Consider the following 15,630-nt stretch of genomic DNA (forward strand, 5'->3'; position numbering starts at 1 on the left):
GGCTCCTCTGACTCGAGCTCTGCCTCCATGTCGCTCCTGTTTTCCTAGGCCCACACGCGCTAGGCGATCTCCTGCTCCTTCTGGTGCCTCCTTTGAGCCTTCTTAGCTCTCTTCTTCTTCCTATTGTCCACCTCCTCCTTTAGGGTGGCTTGCTGAGCCACGCCCTCTGACCCCCTCAGAAGATGCGGTCAGAATTTGTAACCAGCAAGTTCCTATGAAAACAAATGACTCAAAGTCAAAATATAGGAAAACAAAAGAGAAAATGGTACGAAATAAGGAGAAGGGAGCGTACTAGAGTGGATAGCCTCAAGGCATGGAGGGGTCTGGGATTTCCTTCAAGGGACTCCTTAGCCCTCAGCTGCAGCACTCGGTCGAGCTGACTCCATACCTCGTCCTTTGCCAACTCCTTCGGCGATGCGCGGTCAGGATCCATCGGGCCTAGGTAGTTCCACATCGGTCACCTCCTCTCCACCAATGGGGTGACTTGACTATAGAAGAAGGTGTGAAATACCCATACCCCATCAAGGCCTTGCTACACTAGCTTCTAGAGCTCCACCTCGATGACCTCTAGCTTATTTTGCCGACTAGCAAGCCCCCACGACCAGCTATCCCACCTCTTCGGCCTCCTTCTGGTGAATGGCGGGAATGGCGCCTCTACCAAATTTCTGATGTAGAACCACTTCCCATGCCACCCCCGATTGGAGTCGCTGGGGGAGTACACGGGGTAGCAGCCCAACGGTCTCGACTTCTTCTACAGGGCAAAACCCCCCACCGGCGCATTCCTAGGTGGCTTCCCCTCTGACAAGGCACGCTCGGTGAAGATCCACCAGAAGAGATCCATGCACGGCTCCATCCCAAGGAAGGCCTCGCAGATGGTGTCGAAGCTAGCGACATGCAGCACCCTAGTCGGATTGAGGTGCTACAGCTCTAGGCCCCACTCATTGAGGAGCTCATGTAGGAACCAGTGTGTGGGGTATCCAAGCCTGTGCTCATGGAAGACGAAGAAGGAAACAACCTCGTTGCCCCAAGGCCGTAGAAATGCGTCCCCCATAGGAGCCCTCTAGTGTGCCATCTCCTTCGGCGGGAGTAGCCCCTTCTTGGCAAAGGCGACCAGCACTGACTCATCCACATTGGATGGCCTCTAGCTCGACATCACACTTTGGACTCACGAATGGATCTGTGAGTCCTCCTCTCCCTCGCTTTACCCTCTCTCACTTAGGAACCACCGCGGCACACGAACATGCTTGACGAAAAGGAAGAAGGAGGAAGAGTAGCAGTTGGAGAATAGGCGAGGGATTGGGATGAAAACCCTCTCCCTTCCCCTATTTAAGGAGGAGATGTGGTGGTTGGAGACAGGCAAGTGGTTGGGGGCGAAAACCCCTCTCCCTTCCCCTATTCAATACGGATGGGAATACAATGGGACACGTCCTGACTGATGGGATGCGCCCTGCCTGACGAGACGATGTCTAGTTAGATGGGACATGGCCTAGGTGTGGCCCACCACTACCACATGCTGGGCACAGGAAACAAGGTGCAACCGCACGTAGGTGGCCCTCCGCTTTCCCAGGCAGGACTTGGAAGGGCCCAACAATGGGATCTCCACCAAGGAGAGACTAACAGGCTTCCTAAGTCGATCGGATGACTCAGGCAAATGCCAAGGGATAGGTAAGGAGTAGAGGGACGCCCCATGTGGGCCATGCCAACTCTATCATGAATGATGAACACAGATCCCATTCGAACATATCCGATAAAAACTCCTCGAGCCTGTCACTCAAGTCATCATGGTAACTCTACCAACCCCTCTTACTTTATTTTTCTGATGCATGATCATCCATTCATCCATTCTCATACACACATTCACACATTCATTCATACCATACATCCAAAGCATCGCATATGCAATTAAATACATCACAACACTCCATGTTGCGTCACGAAGCAGTAGTTGCCTCATTCAACATGAGCAATGACCAACCAGGGTTCAAAGGCTGGCCCACGAAGAGCTCAAGGCTGCCTTGTGTCAAACAGAGCCAGGAGAGAAAATGCAAATGAACCCCAGTGGCCCTCACTCGATCTACTCAGAAGCAGATAGGGTCATCTTAACCTTCTCGTTTGATCCTAACCTCGAGCGATGCCTATAGAATCTCCATCGAGGGGAGGCCAGTGGGCCACCTGAGTTGGTCTCTAGAATAACCTGGGCATCTGCTAAGACGTGGGTTAAGGAGCAGTGGAATGCCACATGAGGGCTATGTCGACCCCGTCACGAACGATGGACCTAGATTCCACTCGAACGTGCCCATTAGTGAGCTCACTAAGCACGTCGCTCGAGCCATTAAGGCAAGCAACATTAGCTCAGCCCCTCTGGTTGTGAAAACCATGAACAGGGTAACGCACGAAACTAGACCAACCCCTATCGAGCCCAACAGGGCTCAGGTCGCTCGACACTGACTCAGGAAATCAATCGATCGTGTAGGTCGTAGGCAGGACAAACATGGGCAAACACCCTAAACGACAGTCTGTAGCCCTAGGAAAGAGTACTAAGATGCTCAGCCTCCAACCAACTCACTAGTTGGATGCAGGCTTGGGGGCTACACCCACCGGGTGCACTCGCACGCACCCATTGTCAAAACAAAGAATTCCTCCGCTGGCAAAATGAAAACCCCCTAAACGATTCTACCCGAATCGCCCGAGGACTCGGGAACTACACCCGCGGGTGTGTTCGCGTGCACCCGCTGTCAAAACAAAAAAAATCCCCTAGACGATTCTACCTGAATCGTCCAGGGGCTCGAGGGCTCATGTTGGGTTCCTCAACCTGGGATCCCTAATAGACTTGCTTCCTAGCAAAAGCTCAGCCCAGTAGATAACGTTGCAAACAATGAGTAACTCCTGGGCTGGCCTAGATACCCAACGATAGGCTGGAAGGATGATCTAGTCTTTGATCGGAAGGCCTGGCATAGGAGGAATGATGCTCGCTTCTGACTCCGTCCCGCCTCTCTGATCAGAAGGCCAGGCCAAGGAGGGACGATGCTCGCTTCCGACTCTAGCCCGCCTCTCTAACCGAAAGGCCTGGCCAAGGAGGGACGACGCTCGCTTCTGACTCTGACTTGCCTCTTCGACTAGAAGGCCTAGCCAAGGAGGGACGACACTTGCTTTTGACTCTGGCCCCACCTCTTCGATCAGAAGGCCTGGCCAAGGAGGGACGACGCTCACTTCTAACTCTGACACGCTTCTCTGACTGGTAGTACACTGAACCTCTACTTATAGCTCTTCTCCGACCATCACGGTCGGAGCCGATTGGGAAAAAACTGAATGGGGACGCCCGGTCGGTAAGGACCCAAAGAGTCAGGGGAGCAAGTAAGGCAGGGCGCTGAAGTCAAACCTTAATAACGAGGACTGTACCCTGCACACCTATAGAACAGTACTATTAGGTCATGTCAGAAGGATGCTCCATAACCTTCCAGACGTGTCGAAACACGAACAGTGTTATGAGCGCCGACATTTGCCCTACAGTATGGTAGGCATCGACATTGGTCATACCAGAAGAGCACGATGGAGCCTATCATATGCATCTAGGCGTCAACAATATTGTGGACACCGACAAACCACCTTGTACCCGACGACGTGGGCAATAAGACTAGGTTGCACACACACACTTTTTCTTTCTCACTCTCTCTCTTGTAAAGCTATCCCCTTTATCTATAAAAGGGGATGCACTCTCTCCAAAAGAGGGGGGATTGAGATTGGGACAATTGATTCGGACAGTTGATTCCGATTCTCTCTGCTTGGCTCTAGAACTCTAAAGCCAGACAGAGTATACGTTCGAACACTTAGCGCACGTTGAAGCTCTTGTCACTCTTGGCCCTTCGGTCTCGAGTTCGACCGGACCTCTGACACCCCCATCTTACTCCCTCTCATTTGTAACTCCATAGCAAACTTCGAGCACCTAGGCTCAGGAATATAAGTCATCGATCGACTCAAACTGGACATAGGGCACGTTTCCTGAACTAGTATAAATCTTGTGTCATTGAAGTGCTAGGCTACATCTGATCACAACGTATGACAAAACGATAAATATTTACTAATTGGTCACTTTTTCGCACCGACACAATTAGTCCACCTAGATTGTCACTCAATTATCAAAACCAAACAAGGACCTTTCAACAGGAAAGTCTCAAATGGAGGTATTGGAACCAGCTATGGAGCTTTACTAGGTGTATTACAAGTACATATCCTCAGTGATATCACTGCGATCTCTAGTTTTTTAATAAAAAATGCAGCAGGAGAGACCTCCACTGTAAACTTTTTATTAAACAAAAAGAACACCAACAATTCTATACAAGAAGAAACAAAAAAGGGAAAATGTCTGATGTGGGCAGCAAAGCTAAACTGGAGCAGCTGTACAAGAAAGGAAGACAGAGTAGCTTAACAGAAGTGGGTCAAATCAGCCCGAAGCACTTTTTATTGCTTCACACGAAGATCAACCTGCTTAAGGTAAAATGAAGCAGACACCCATCGAGAAGAAGCTGGGCCTTCCAAAGAAAGAAGGCGTAGACATTCCGAAGGTGCCTAATTGATAGCCCATCGATATGTACAAGAAGCAAGACATGACTTCCTAGCAGCCCTACCATAAGCACGCGAAGCAAAATAAGGCTCAGTCTTTGATTTGTGATATGCCTATTGAATTCGATCGCTGTATGTGAGACCAATGCATGTTTGAATTCACACATTTTTGTGTGACCTTATTTATGTGTCACCTTATTTATGTGAGACTGAAACTATAGTGGATTTATGAATAATTTATGTGTCAAACTATGGTTAATTGCAATGCATTTGTGAATGTTTTTATGCATTTGATAAGCTCATTTTATTGTAATATATTTGTGTACTAGATTATGTGTCCTATTGTGTACTGTTATGTGTGAATTTATTGTCTTAATATTACTCCAAATATACAACAGACAAACAAAACTCTGCATTTTATTTTTTTGCCAAGGATAAAATGGTTATTTTACCCTTAACTTAACACCATCAAGTGGAAAACAACGGACGAAAGATCATAGAAGGAAGAAAATTTCGTTTCGGTGCTGTGTAAGTTCAAGAAAAAAGAGACCATACAAAAGAGATGTATTTTTTTTAGAGCTGTACGCCTGTACAGGTAAAAAGCTTAGTTTAGTAGTGGTAACTGGTGCCAAGCATGGCTCCCAGACCCACTCAACATACATGCATGACTGTAGTTGTAATGTTAGTTAAATTTATTAGTCATGGTATAGTGTTTTTCTCTCACAATAAATTAGTGAACAATATTTTTTAGTCTACCTTTTCAGCGAAGGAAACATGACTAAAAGCCAGGCGAAAAAATACTGTTCGCTGATTTGTTACGAGAGAAAACCATTGTACGATGATGATAAGCCATGGTTGTTAAGTTCAAGCGACGTATACTCCTCGACATGTACAGTACTAGGAGTTGGGATTGCCTGGGCAGTACAACGGCATGTTCGCTGGTTAGTTTTTGGGCTGATAAGTCTGAGTGGTACTAATTTATTGTGAGAAAACAAATATTGTTAACTGACTAATAAGCTGTGACTGAAATCAATAGAAGACGCCAAGTGTACAAACGTACAACGCAACCTGGGCACTGAGAAAGAAAATAATTTGTTGAAGCAGCAAGCCAACGACCGACATTCTCAGACACATTTATTAACATTCTAGAGGGATCAGTTTTATAAATAAATACCGTAAAAGGCATAGAGCGGTCGATGCTAGTTTTTATACCTATTAATTTTTATAAACACTGCATATAGAAATTATTTCTAATAGATAGTTTATTCGGAATAATTTTTTATTCAATCACATATATTCTCTTTTCATTATCTATCAATCATATCCTTTTATGTCTTGGTTTTCGTGTGGACATGATTTTTAACTTAAACTCAGTTTTTATGATTTTTGTTCTCTCTTTAATAATTATCTTATCATATTAGTAAAATGTTTAGATGATAGTATGATTAATGTTTATAGGAACATTGAGTGCCCTGTGCAGTTAAAAACTCTGGCAAAACACCTGTTATACACAGAGATAAAATAAAGACCCGGCACCAAACATGTGAGCACGAGACACGCATGGACCGTCCCCGGACGAGGAAGGCCGGGGCTCTCATGGCAGCAAGAAAACAAAGGTTATCCCGTACTAAGGAAGAGAGACTAGCATCCATCGCCATCCCCACACCTTAACACCACACTCCAAAACCTCTCCAGTTAAGCTATCTCTAACAACACCATATAAAATATAAAATTTATTTTTATTTTGAATAGCGCTACAGGCAAAAGGTTCAATACCTATTTGATATTTTTAACAACAAGACTCAAAAGAAAATTCTTTCTGTAAATAAGTTTTTAGGAGAGAGGATATTTATATTTGGGTTGTGTCTATCGGACAATTCAAAATAGGTTTTCCATATAGGTACTCTATTGGAGGTTGATTTTGGACCTCTTACTACCTATTTTGGATTTGGGTCTTTTTATTGGAGACGCCAAGGAGACCCACACCCAAAATAACTTGTGAAAGATCTAAAATTAGTCTTCAACAAAGTATTTGTACGGAAGATTTATTTTAGGTTGTCTAAGAAACGCAATCTAAATATGGATATCATCTCTTCTGAAAACCTATTTACAGAAAGGATTCTCTTTTGGGTCTTGTTGTTGAAGAAGATGTCGAATAAATATTGAATTTTTTTGTCTGTAACACTATTCAAAGCATGAATGAGTCTTGTATTTTAGATGATATTGTTGGTTAGCAAACAAACCGGCAGGCAAGTACAGCAGACATGCGTCCCCATCCGTGATCCTACTATCCCACTACTTACTACAACCCTCTCCCCCACCGTCACTGTTCCGGCCGCCTCTCTCCCAGCAAATCCCACTTCCCCCTTCCCCAGCCCACAGCTCCAGCTGGCCTCTCTCCCTCCCTCCCCTCCGCGCCGCTGGAACATCGCGCTGCGCCCGCCGTCTCGCGAGGAGGCATCGACCAGCGCGGTAGCATTTAGGAGGAGGAAGGAGGAGGGGAAGGTTGTAGCTTGTTGACAAGGGTTTAGCTAGGCGGGGAGGGGCGAGATGAGCATGTACGGGAGGGACCCGTGGGGCGGGCCGCTGGAGATATGCCACCCCGACTCGGCCACGGACGACGACCGCAGCCGGAACCTGGACATCGACCGGGGCGCGCTGTCGCGGACGCTCGACGAGACGCAGCAGAGCTGGCTGCTGGCGGTGCCCGGGGACCAGGGCCGCAAGAAGAAGAAGTACGTCGACATCGGCTGCCTCGTCGTCAGCCGCAAGCTCTTCGTCTGGACGCTCGGGGTGCTCCTCGCCGCCGCCGTCTTCGCGGGGGTCGTCGCCGGGATCGCAAAGGCCATCCCCAGGCGCCACCGCCCGCCGCCGCCGCCCGACGACTACACAGTCGCGCTGCACAAGGCGCTCATGTTCTTCAATGCCCAGAGATGTGAGTAGTAATAACTCTGTTTCTTTTGGGGTTTTGCCATTGCGTGGGTGGAGTGTTGCAAAGATTTTTTTTTTTTTTTTTTTTTGTGTGTGTGTGTGTGTGTCCGTGATGGCGCCGCTGTGTTTGAAATAGCGGGCTCAAGGTCGTCTCCGCTGATTCGAGAAATCTATGCCTTGCTTTGAGAAATTTGTGTGCCAAAGATTGATTTCTAAGACATTTTTCCTTAATAGAATAGGGAATATCAGTTTTCTGTGCTGTTTCTTCTAGTTTGTGGATGCCAAAGTTTCAACATTTTTGGGATCTCTTCTAGTGATTTGCAACGCCGGTTCAAAAGACGGGATTTAAGGCGTTTTTAGCTAGGTATACCATACCAAGAGCCTCCAGGTTTTAGATGGTTATAAACTGCATTGTAAACAGTGATTTCTCAGTATAAAAGTCACATTTCGTTGACATCTTCGATGTTCAATTTGCTGCAGCTGGGAAGCTTCCGAAGCACAACAATATACCATGGCGTGGTAACTCTTGCATGAAGGACGGACTTTCTGACCCTGCAGTCCGGCGAAGCCTGGTCGGCGGGTACTATGATGCTGGGGACGCTGTCAAGTTCAATTTCCCAGCTGCCTTCTCCATGACCCTCCTCAGCTGGAGCGTCATTGAGTACAGTGCTAAGTACGATGCTGTCGGGGAACTTGGCCATGTCCGTGACATTATCAAGTGGGGGTCAGACTACTTCTTGAAGACCTTTAATTCCACAGCCGATAGCATTGATCGTGTCATTGCGCAGGTAAAATTTTCATCTCAAATAGGATGTATTTGGAGTTGTGTTCTTGCCTGTTGCCACCAGGTCATTGCTAATCTGAATTATGGAGGGTGCAGGTGGGAAGTGCTGCAACTTCGCCTGGTTCCACACAGCCCAATGATCGTTATTGTTGGATGAGGCCAGAGGACATTGACTACCCACGTCCAGTGGTTGAGTGCCACAGCTTGTTCAGATCTTGCTGCTGAAATGGCTGCAGCATTAGCTGCAGCATCGATTGTATTCAAGGACAATAAGGCTTACTCACAGAAGCTTGTACATGGTGCTACCACTCTCTTCCAGTTTGCAAGGGAACGGCGTGGGAGGTATAGTGCAGGTGGCTCAGATGCTGCAAAGTTCTACAATTCAACCAGTTACTGGGATGAGTTTGTGTGGGGTAGTTCATGGTTGTACCTTGCAACTGGCAATTCATCTTACTTGACACTAGCCACGCACCCTAAACTTGCAAAGCATGCTGGTGCTTTCTGGGGTGGACCGGATTATGGTGTTTTCAGCTGGGATAATAAGCTCACTGGTGCACAGGTAAATGTTTTAATCTTATCTTGCCTAATTAAAGGTTAGAGACATTCCATACGTTAGACCTGCTGGCATTTATTTGGTTGATGGTTGATACCTAGTACTTGCCTGTTGGCATTTATTTTGTTGATGGTTGATACCTGGTGCTTGTCTAGTACTCTCTCCAGTCCAGTTTATAAGGTAGAGTTTGACATCATACGATCTCTCAAGTTACACTTTGACCATTCATTTATTGAGAAGTGCTCTGGTACTCCTATTTTAAAAAACTGTACAGATCTTAAGGAAAATAGTTGGAATTAGTTGAAGGGCAAATTCGTACTATATAAAAAAATACTAGCAACGCTGGGCTGAAACCATCCCTAAAATTTCGGATCTAACTCAGTCCCCTATGCTGATCTGCTTGCATGCACCCTGCAGGCCTCCATTCTCATCGTCTCATGGTCATGACCACGCAGTCGTCTTCTCCCTGCGTCGTTTGAGCCATGGCCGCAGGCCGAACGCCCTCTAATCATGTTGCATTAAAGATTGTGTTGCTGCCCTGCCAATTTGGTGTAGATATTAGAGAGAATCATAGTAGGAAACGGTAGACGAACTAATAAATCCTCTACATCTCGAATTAATACGGATGGAAATCATCTCGATCAACACACTAGCAGCATGTTTTGCCTCCATTCACATCTCTAGTTAAATGATTCTCATGACAAATTTAAATTGAAAGGTTTAAAGGGGGCTGCTAGACGATCTGCGGATATTATGCAAGCGATCTGCATGCATGATTGTGAGTATGTTGATATTAGTTGTTGATAGTACAAATTTACCCTTAACTAATTCCAACTGTCTTTCTCTAAGATTCGTGCAGTTTTCTAAAAGAGGAGTACCGGAGCAGTTCTCTCATTTATTTTATATTATATTGTTTATGATTATAAACTTATGATTGTTGGATAGTATATTTCATTACAAATATATCCGTATCAAGTTTGTATTATAATAGTTAAAAGTTGTTGGCCACTATTGGTCAAAGATTGTAAAATTTGAATCTTAATATGCCTGTGCGCCTTATAAACTGGACCGGAGGGAGTACTACGTTTCATTATTATATATGCGGATATGCCTATAGATACCCTATCTATTGATTCATTATTGTTATATAAGTATTACATCTACTTGCTCAGCTGCGGCAGGAATTTAGTGTCAAGTCAACTCCCTGTCATATTTAAGGTACTAGCTATTGTTAAACTACCAATTATAGATCATGGGGCTCATGGTTTGTTTGATATTTTAAGGGTGATGTGGGCACATTTTCAATGTTGTCCAGTCTTGCTCCATAGTATAGGAATGTATCAACCTTAAAATATAACTGCCAGGAAGCTCCTTCAGCATGAAATTGTTTTCATTCTTAAAATATCAATCAAACCATGAGCCCCATGTTGTCCAGTCTTGTTCAGCATGAAACCTTCATTTTGGACAATTTGATTAAGGAAGCCTCAGAAACTCCATTTTGTGCGTACTAGTTATCTTCTGCAGTCAGCCGGTCAAGGCTAATGCTTTGAACTTTGATACCATCTTTAACATCTTAATGTTCCAGAGTTCACTCAAAGTCCCAACCCCGATGTGGTACAGGCCTACACGTGTAGCACCTTTTTGGTTTTTGTCTTCTTTCACCTAAAGGCCAAAGGAGTCAATTAGATCTGGACCTGGTTTCTTTAATAAAAGAGAGAAAGTAGCATTTTGTTTACTGTTGATGTGAATAATAGCTTGTGACATATTTGTCTTACAGTACTTCTTTTATTTATCTTACATTCCAGGTTCTTCTAAGCCGGTTGAGGCTTTTCTTGAGTCCTGGATATCCATATGAAGAGATGTTGAGGACATTCCACAACCAAACTAGCATTATCATGTGTTCCTACCTTCCAATCTTTAAATCTTTCAACAGAACAAGAGGTGATTTAGGTGTCCACTTGGTGTATTATACTATCGCTGCTGCTTTATTAGAACAGTTTACTGAATTTTTTTCCATTACAGATGGTTTGATTCAGTTAAATCACGGGAAGCAACAACCCCTTCAGTATGTGGTCAACGCTGCATTCCTTGCTTCTGTGTTCAGTGACTATCTTGAGGCTGCGGATACTCCAGGGTGGTATTGTGGCCCCCATTTCTACTCTATTGAGGTTCTTCGCAGTTTTGCAAGGACTCAGGTAGGCTGCCAGCATTTTAGTACCCAGTGTTGTTCCAGCAGTGGTTAACTTCTGATACTAACTAGCTACTTCCATCAGATTGAGTACATCTTAGGAAAGAATCCTTTGAAGATGAGCTATGTGGTTGGGTTCGGAAACCATTACCCCAAGCATGTTCACCATCGGGGTGCCTCGATCCCTAAGAGTGGTGTTCACTACGGCTGCAAAGGAGGGTGGAAGTGGAGGGACACCAAGAAGCCAAACCCTAATATCATAGTAGGGGCCATGGTTGCTGGCCCTGATCGCCATGACGGGTTCAAAGATGTCCGCAAGAATTTTAACTACACTGAAGCAACGCTGGTGGGCAATGCTGGTCTAGTTGCAGCATTGGTAGCTTTGTCGGGTGAAGGCCATGGGGTGGACAAGAACACTATGTTCTCTGCAGTACCGCCCATGTTCCCTTCGCCTCCGCCGCCACCAGCCCCATGGAAACCGTGATGGCCGTGGGTATCTGATTCTTTTGTATACTGTGTATTTAGATTAGTGTTCCTCTCGCCTTACTACTACTACCATCACTATCGTGGAGATCTAACAAGATGTAGCATCGATCTTTTCTTGTTTCTTTCATTGTTGTATATTTGCCGTGCAATGTAAGGACTATATGTTGTGTATGAACCTCGGTTCTAATTCAGTAACAGATTCCCTGGGGATTTGTGGTAACTAAGCCCATTTCTGTGTTTCTGTGAATAAGTGGAATTCCAAAATTTCAGCCGCAGTGTATTGACTGCATATAGGAATCTTTGGTTGCAGGTCCAATTTTGTCAGCATTTGTCTGAGGTGGTTATGCGTGGGTTGGGTTAATTGCCACTGTTGGTATCATACGTCATAATTCACTGATGATACAGTGACAAATTCCCATATCATAAGTGTTAGTGTAAGCCCATGGGCCTGCTGATCCTGGCTCCTCATCGTGTCTATATGTACTAAATGGTTGTCACTAATCAATGTTAATTGAGCATTATCTAGACCCTAATACTCTCTCATGGTATCTAGAGACGTTTCGCTCCTGCGACCTCTCTGCTTCCGCAAACCCTAAAGCTGCCACCGCCGAGATGCCTTGCCGGTTGGCTTGCCGTCGCTGGGATCTCATCTTGCCGGCACCTTCCTCCTATGGGAGAACCGTTCGAAATAGCTCACCTTCGGAGGCGCTCGTCTTTCACTAGATACTAAGCACCCCGAAAGTTGGCTACATTGGACAGTTCCGTCGAGCACACCCCAAGGAAGAACTCAAACAATCCATGCTTTCATCCAGAATCCAATAATAAGAACGAGTTTATAATACTTAGTCCATTTCATACAACAAGAGTTCTCGGAAATACATTATTATAATACCAAGTTCAGAGTGCGGAATTTAAACAACGGAATTGAAATAAACATCTAATGATAAGATATAAGGATCTGTCTGTGCCCACCAGAAGAATCCTCCACACAACAGCCACTCCTCAAGCTGCGCCTGCAACAGGGGTAAATAAACCATGAGTACACAGTGTACTCGCAAGACTTACCCGACTAATGGGAATAATTTCTCGACTCCAAATGATATGATAAGCTTTATGGTTTGCTGGGTTTCCTTTTTTTACGAAAAGCATTACTAGTAGTGAATCCTTATGTATGTGTTTTATTAGCAGTCATGATTAGTTCATTAGCTAACCATTCTATGTAAGCACATGTTCTACTTTCAAGTAAGAGTTGAGCAATTAGATCCATTCATCCCCTTTCATCTTCCAGGTTCTTACTACTGGTGCTATATCATAGCCAAGTCAGTACCGTATCACACGACGATTCGTGAACCAATATATCATAGCTGGGTACCCCGAAACACATGCTCCGCTTGTACCCCAGACACAAGCAAGACCTAACCCATCACTCTCCTGTCAAGGGGTCCAGGTCTCCGTCCAAACTTAGACTCCTAAGTCCTCACTCCTGAGTCCTCGGACTCCGTGTGGTGCTTAGACCTCCACCCATCCCCACCTCCAATCAGTCGGTCCGGAAAGAGCCGGAACCCACGATAAAAGAGCAACGAGCCTTCCCGCTCCCATAAGCAAGTATGTGCTCAGGATAATAAGTCTGTGACCTGACTACCATCCACAACAACGGACGGTCCTTAACCGACACGGACAGGGAAAACAGTATAATCAAGCTATGCCCCGTTGGCCACAGGACACAACTTATTACACCCACCAATACCCGTACCATATCTCTGCCCGGTCTCCATTTTCTTTCACCATTTTATCATGAGAGGAATAATAATAATCACGTATTGTGAATAACGGCAGGTTACTCACGCTATCGATAGCATAAGCATAGCAATTACTCAACCTATGCTAGTAGGACTCATAGGTAGGTTTATCTATGCATGTAGTTTTAATATAAATCATGTAACGTAAATGCACATCACACACACACACACACACACACACACACATATATATATATATATATATATATATATATATATATATATATATATATATATCCAGTGATTATTCAAAATAAGGTTTATGCACCGGGGCTTGCCTTGGGTAGGCGGATTGTCAGCTATGTCAGTCGTCGGTGGCTGTGGGGCTTTCTCCTGTACGAGAACATCCTCCTCATACTCCTCGATTACCTCCTCGTACTCCTGTTCTCCGGCGGTCACAAACTCCACCAACTCGTTCTCTACGTGCATGCAATGATGATGCCACACTTAGTATTTTGGCAACAACAACTCTTAAAATAAGAATACACATACTAAGCTATTAAGCTAGCTCTAATGACTAAGATACTAAGCTAATTATTATCTCTACCAAATAGATTTCAAGCTCACCCTACAAGTGCTTAACTTTTATAAACCAATATCATGTCATTATTTCTTTAGCCTTAATGGGTATTTAGCTACCATATTACGTAGTCTATTCTAGGGCTACAAAAATTACAGTAAGCACATAATAATACAATGAAGCTACTATAAAAATTTCAGGGTTTTTGCTATCACCAATCTACCACAAAAATTCCTACAATTATTAATCAAAATAATACTAAGCATCTCAACTATTTTAATGCTCCTTAGCAACCACACAGATATGTATGAACTAACTATACTAACAGGTAGACAATGTTTTTGGGAACATAACAAAATTAGTTTCATAATTTTTGGATATCTATATTATTTTATATTAATTACCAAAGTTTAGCCTAGAATTAAAATAAAAAGCTATTTCTATTTTCCACGAAAAAATAAACCGATTTTGGCCCAACGCGGCCCACGCGCGGAGGCGACCGCGGCGGGGAGCCCGCGTGCGCGCTGGCACTCTAGCAAAAACTCCCTCGCGTTATCAGACAATAGTGCGAACACTACACGTACTATTTCTATAGACATCAACTTTGCAACGGAGCCCTCGTATCTTTTCACCTTCGCACCGGAGAGGTCCTCCAGACGCCCCGCGCTTGCCGGCGCGGCGGACGGTGGCACTAGGTGGTACGCTAGCCACTCGAGGCTCGCACCGACCCAACTAACGAGCCGAACCCCATCTACGACCCTAACGCCTACCCTAAGCGGCGATACGAAGCAACAGGGCGCACTAGAGCGAGCTGCCACTGTGCGCGGTCATCCACGATGGCGTCGCGGTCATCCACGATGGCGTCGCGGTCATCCCGATGAGCTACAGTGCTAACATGACGGTAGAGATAGAGGATAAGCACCTGGGACACACCGCGAACCTGGGTGAAGTGGTGGTTCGGCCGGCGACTACCTAAGCAGGGCTGGCCATGTGTGCACGATGAGCACGGCGACGAGACGCGGCGGACACGGCCGCGTCAGCGATGGCGGGAAGGTGGTAGCGCTCCCACTGGCGTGCGCACGGTGGAGAGGGAGCCAAGACGAGCTAGTGGTGTAGAGGAATTTACGCGGGGTGAAATGGTGGAGGCTGGCCATGGCTCGGGCGGTGATGGGTCTTAATGATGTGGTGGAGGGGTGAAGCTCCAAAATTGAGGTTCGGCTAAGCCGCAATCAAAGCAGGGTGGGGACGGCTGGAGAGGGGATGTGAGGGCTTAGGCGCAGACAAGAGGGATTGATGAGAGGTGACCCCTCGCAGCTGCGGCGCCGGTGCGGTTCGACGGCGGCAGGGAGACGAGAACAGAGAGAGATCGAGGGAGCGGTGAGGGAGGGGCAGCCAAGGACTCGGCAATGGCGTGCTTTGGCGGGACGCGGTTGGCGCTACCGGCGTAGCCCGCGGCCAGGCACTAGCCGGTAGACACGCACGCTCGCGACCGGCGTGGCCCGCGCGCCGTAGTGCCATCAATGGCAAGGCGACGGCGACACGGCCACGTGTGCGCAGCGTCAAGGCGGGCCATGGGTCTATATGTACTCAATGGTTGTCATTAATCTATGTTAATCGAGCATTATCCAAACCCTAATACTCTATCAATAAGCACACTTTCGTAAAAAATGTCTTGCAACAATTTGCACTACAAGATACGTACTATGGGTTGGACATTTTGAAAGAAAATGAGGTAGACATCCAAGAGGCCCACACTAACCGATAGGAGTATTTTTTTTTTGACCCCGGACCCACAGTAACAATTTTTTT

General features: G+C 45.8%; 1 protein-coding gene across 1 annotated transcript; it reads left to right on the top strand.

Annotated features, from left to right (window-relative positions):
- Positions 1 to 6,883: 6,883 nt before the first annotated feature.
- LOC136532045 (endoglucanase 9-like) lies at positions 6,884 to 11,722 on the top strand. The gene is given in 7 exon segments (XM_066524674.1): positions 6,884 to 7,495; positions 7,972 to 8,279; positions 8,372 to 8,470; positions 8,472 to 8,834; positions 10,634 to 10,769; positions 10,851 to 11,023; positions 11,102 to 11,722. Coding segments are annotated over 7 exon segments (1,863 nt in total). The 5' UTR covers positions 6,884 to 7,110; the 3' UTR covers positions 11,501 to 11,722.
- The last annotated feature ends 3,908 nt before the right edge of the window (positions 11,723 to 15,630 follow it).

This window comes from Miscanthus floridulus, chromosome 2, assembly GCF_019320115.1.
Source record: "Miscanthus floridulus cultivar M001 chromosome 2, ASM1932011v1, whole genome shotgun sequence".
Classification (NCBI taxonomy): domain Eukaryota; kingdom Viridiplantae; phylum Streptophyta; class Magnoliopsida; order Poales; family Poaceae; genus Miscanthus; species Miscanthus floridulus.